Source organism: Rhipicephalus microplus, chromosome 7 (genome assembly GCF_043290135.1).
Source record: "Rhipicephalus microplus isolate Deutch F79 chromosome 7, USDA_Rmic, whole genome shotgun sequence".
NCBI classification, from domain to species: Eukaryota; Metazoa; Arthropoda; class Arachnida; order Ixodida; family Ixodidae; genus Rhipicephalus; species Rhipicephalus microplus.
Genome location: NC_134706.1, coordinates 131,249,256 through 131,250,270, shown reverse-complemented (window position 1 = coordinate 131,250,270; position 1,015 = coordinate 131,249,256). Strand labels below are relative to the sequence as shown.

Genomic DNA, 1,015 nt, shown 5'->3' with positions numbered 1-1,015 from the left:
TTAAATGTGTGTCTATGCCACTTCACAAATCGAACGTGATGTGCGAGAGACGTTGCTTATCGGAATGGAGCTTCTATGAAAGGAATACGCCATAAATGGAACTGCTTATTTGAGAGGTCACTGAATGGATGGTTGGCAGTTGCAAACCCACCGGGCAAAAATTTGGTAGCCCTAATAATGGTTGTTTTTTCATTATTACGAAGCCGCTATGCTTAGTCAAATGGCTCAATGACACAGAGCTCGCAGTTGTCACTGTTTTCATCGGTGTCATCTTCACCAAGCTGGATGATGAGGGTTTCAATGTGCTCACTACCAGCCGTGTCAAGTCTAAACTTTGCCTCCACCTCCATTACGTGCTGGTTGCTCTTCCTCCAGTCTTCCACCGTTACCTGTTTGATTTTGTCTTTAATGGTATCCTCTACCATGGACAGCTTGAAATCTCTCTTATCCGCAGCGACACTATTTATAACCTTGGCCCACACAAGCTCAATGGGATTAAATCCATAGTGGTATGGTGGTAGTCTCAGTAAAATGCAACCGGCCCTTATAGCTTGGTTGTCTACGATGTAGCTCAGAAAGCGTGCCTTTGCAGATGCCACTAGCTCAAGAACCTGCTTCTTAATCATCATTTTACAGTAGGTGATGTTCTAGCTTGTGAGCCACTCCTGTATCTCTTCCTTCTTCCAGGCCGTCATCGGCAATTTATCTTCTCGCCGGCTATGGTGAGGTGCATTGTCTAAAACAATGATGCTACTAGCTGGCAACTTCAGCAAAACGTCATTAAACCAGCCCTCGAAGCGATTGCCGTCCATTTTCTCGTAGCAGTCACCTGTTCTTTTGCCTCGGAATGCATCCAAGCAGCCGTCAACGAAGCCATCCTCACTTCCTATGTGCGTCACGATCAGGCACTGACCTTTCCCAGAAGGTTGTTTTAGAACCGGTGTAAGGCCATTTGCTCGAGCTAACAGGCGTCCATGCTTCAGCTCCATGGTGTCTGACCACACGATTGACCAAT

At 46.4% G+C, this 1,015-nt stretch overlaps 1 protein-coding gene across 1 annotated transcript; it reads right to left on the bottom strand.

The window, feature by feature from the left end:
- Nucleotides 1–212: 212 nt before the first annotated feature.
- LOC142767866 (uncharacterized) lies at nucleotides 213–626 on the bottom strand. The gene has a single exon (XM_075870113.1). It carries the CDS (start codon nucleotides 624–626, stop codon nucleotides 213–215), a length of 414 nt encoding a protein of 137 aa, XP_075726228.1.
- Between the last annotated feature and the right edge of the window lie 389 nt (nucleotides 627–1,015).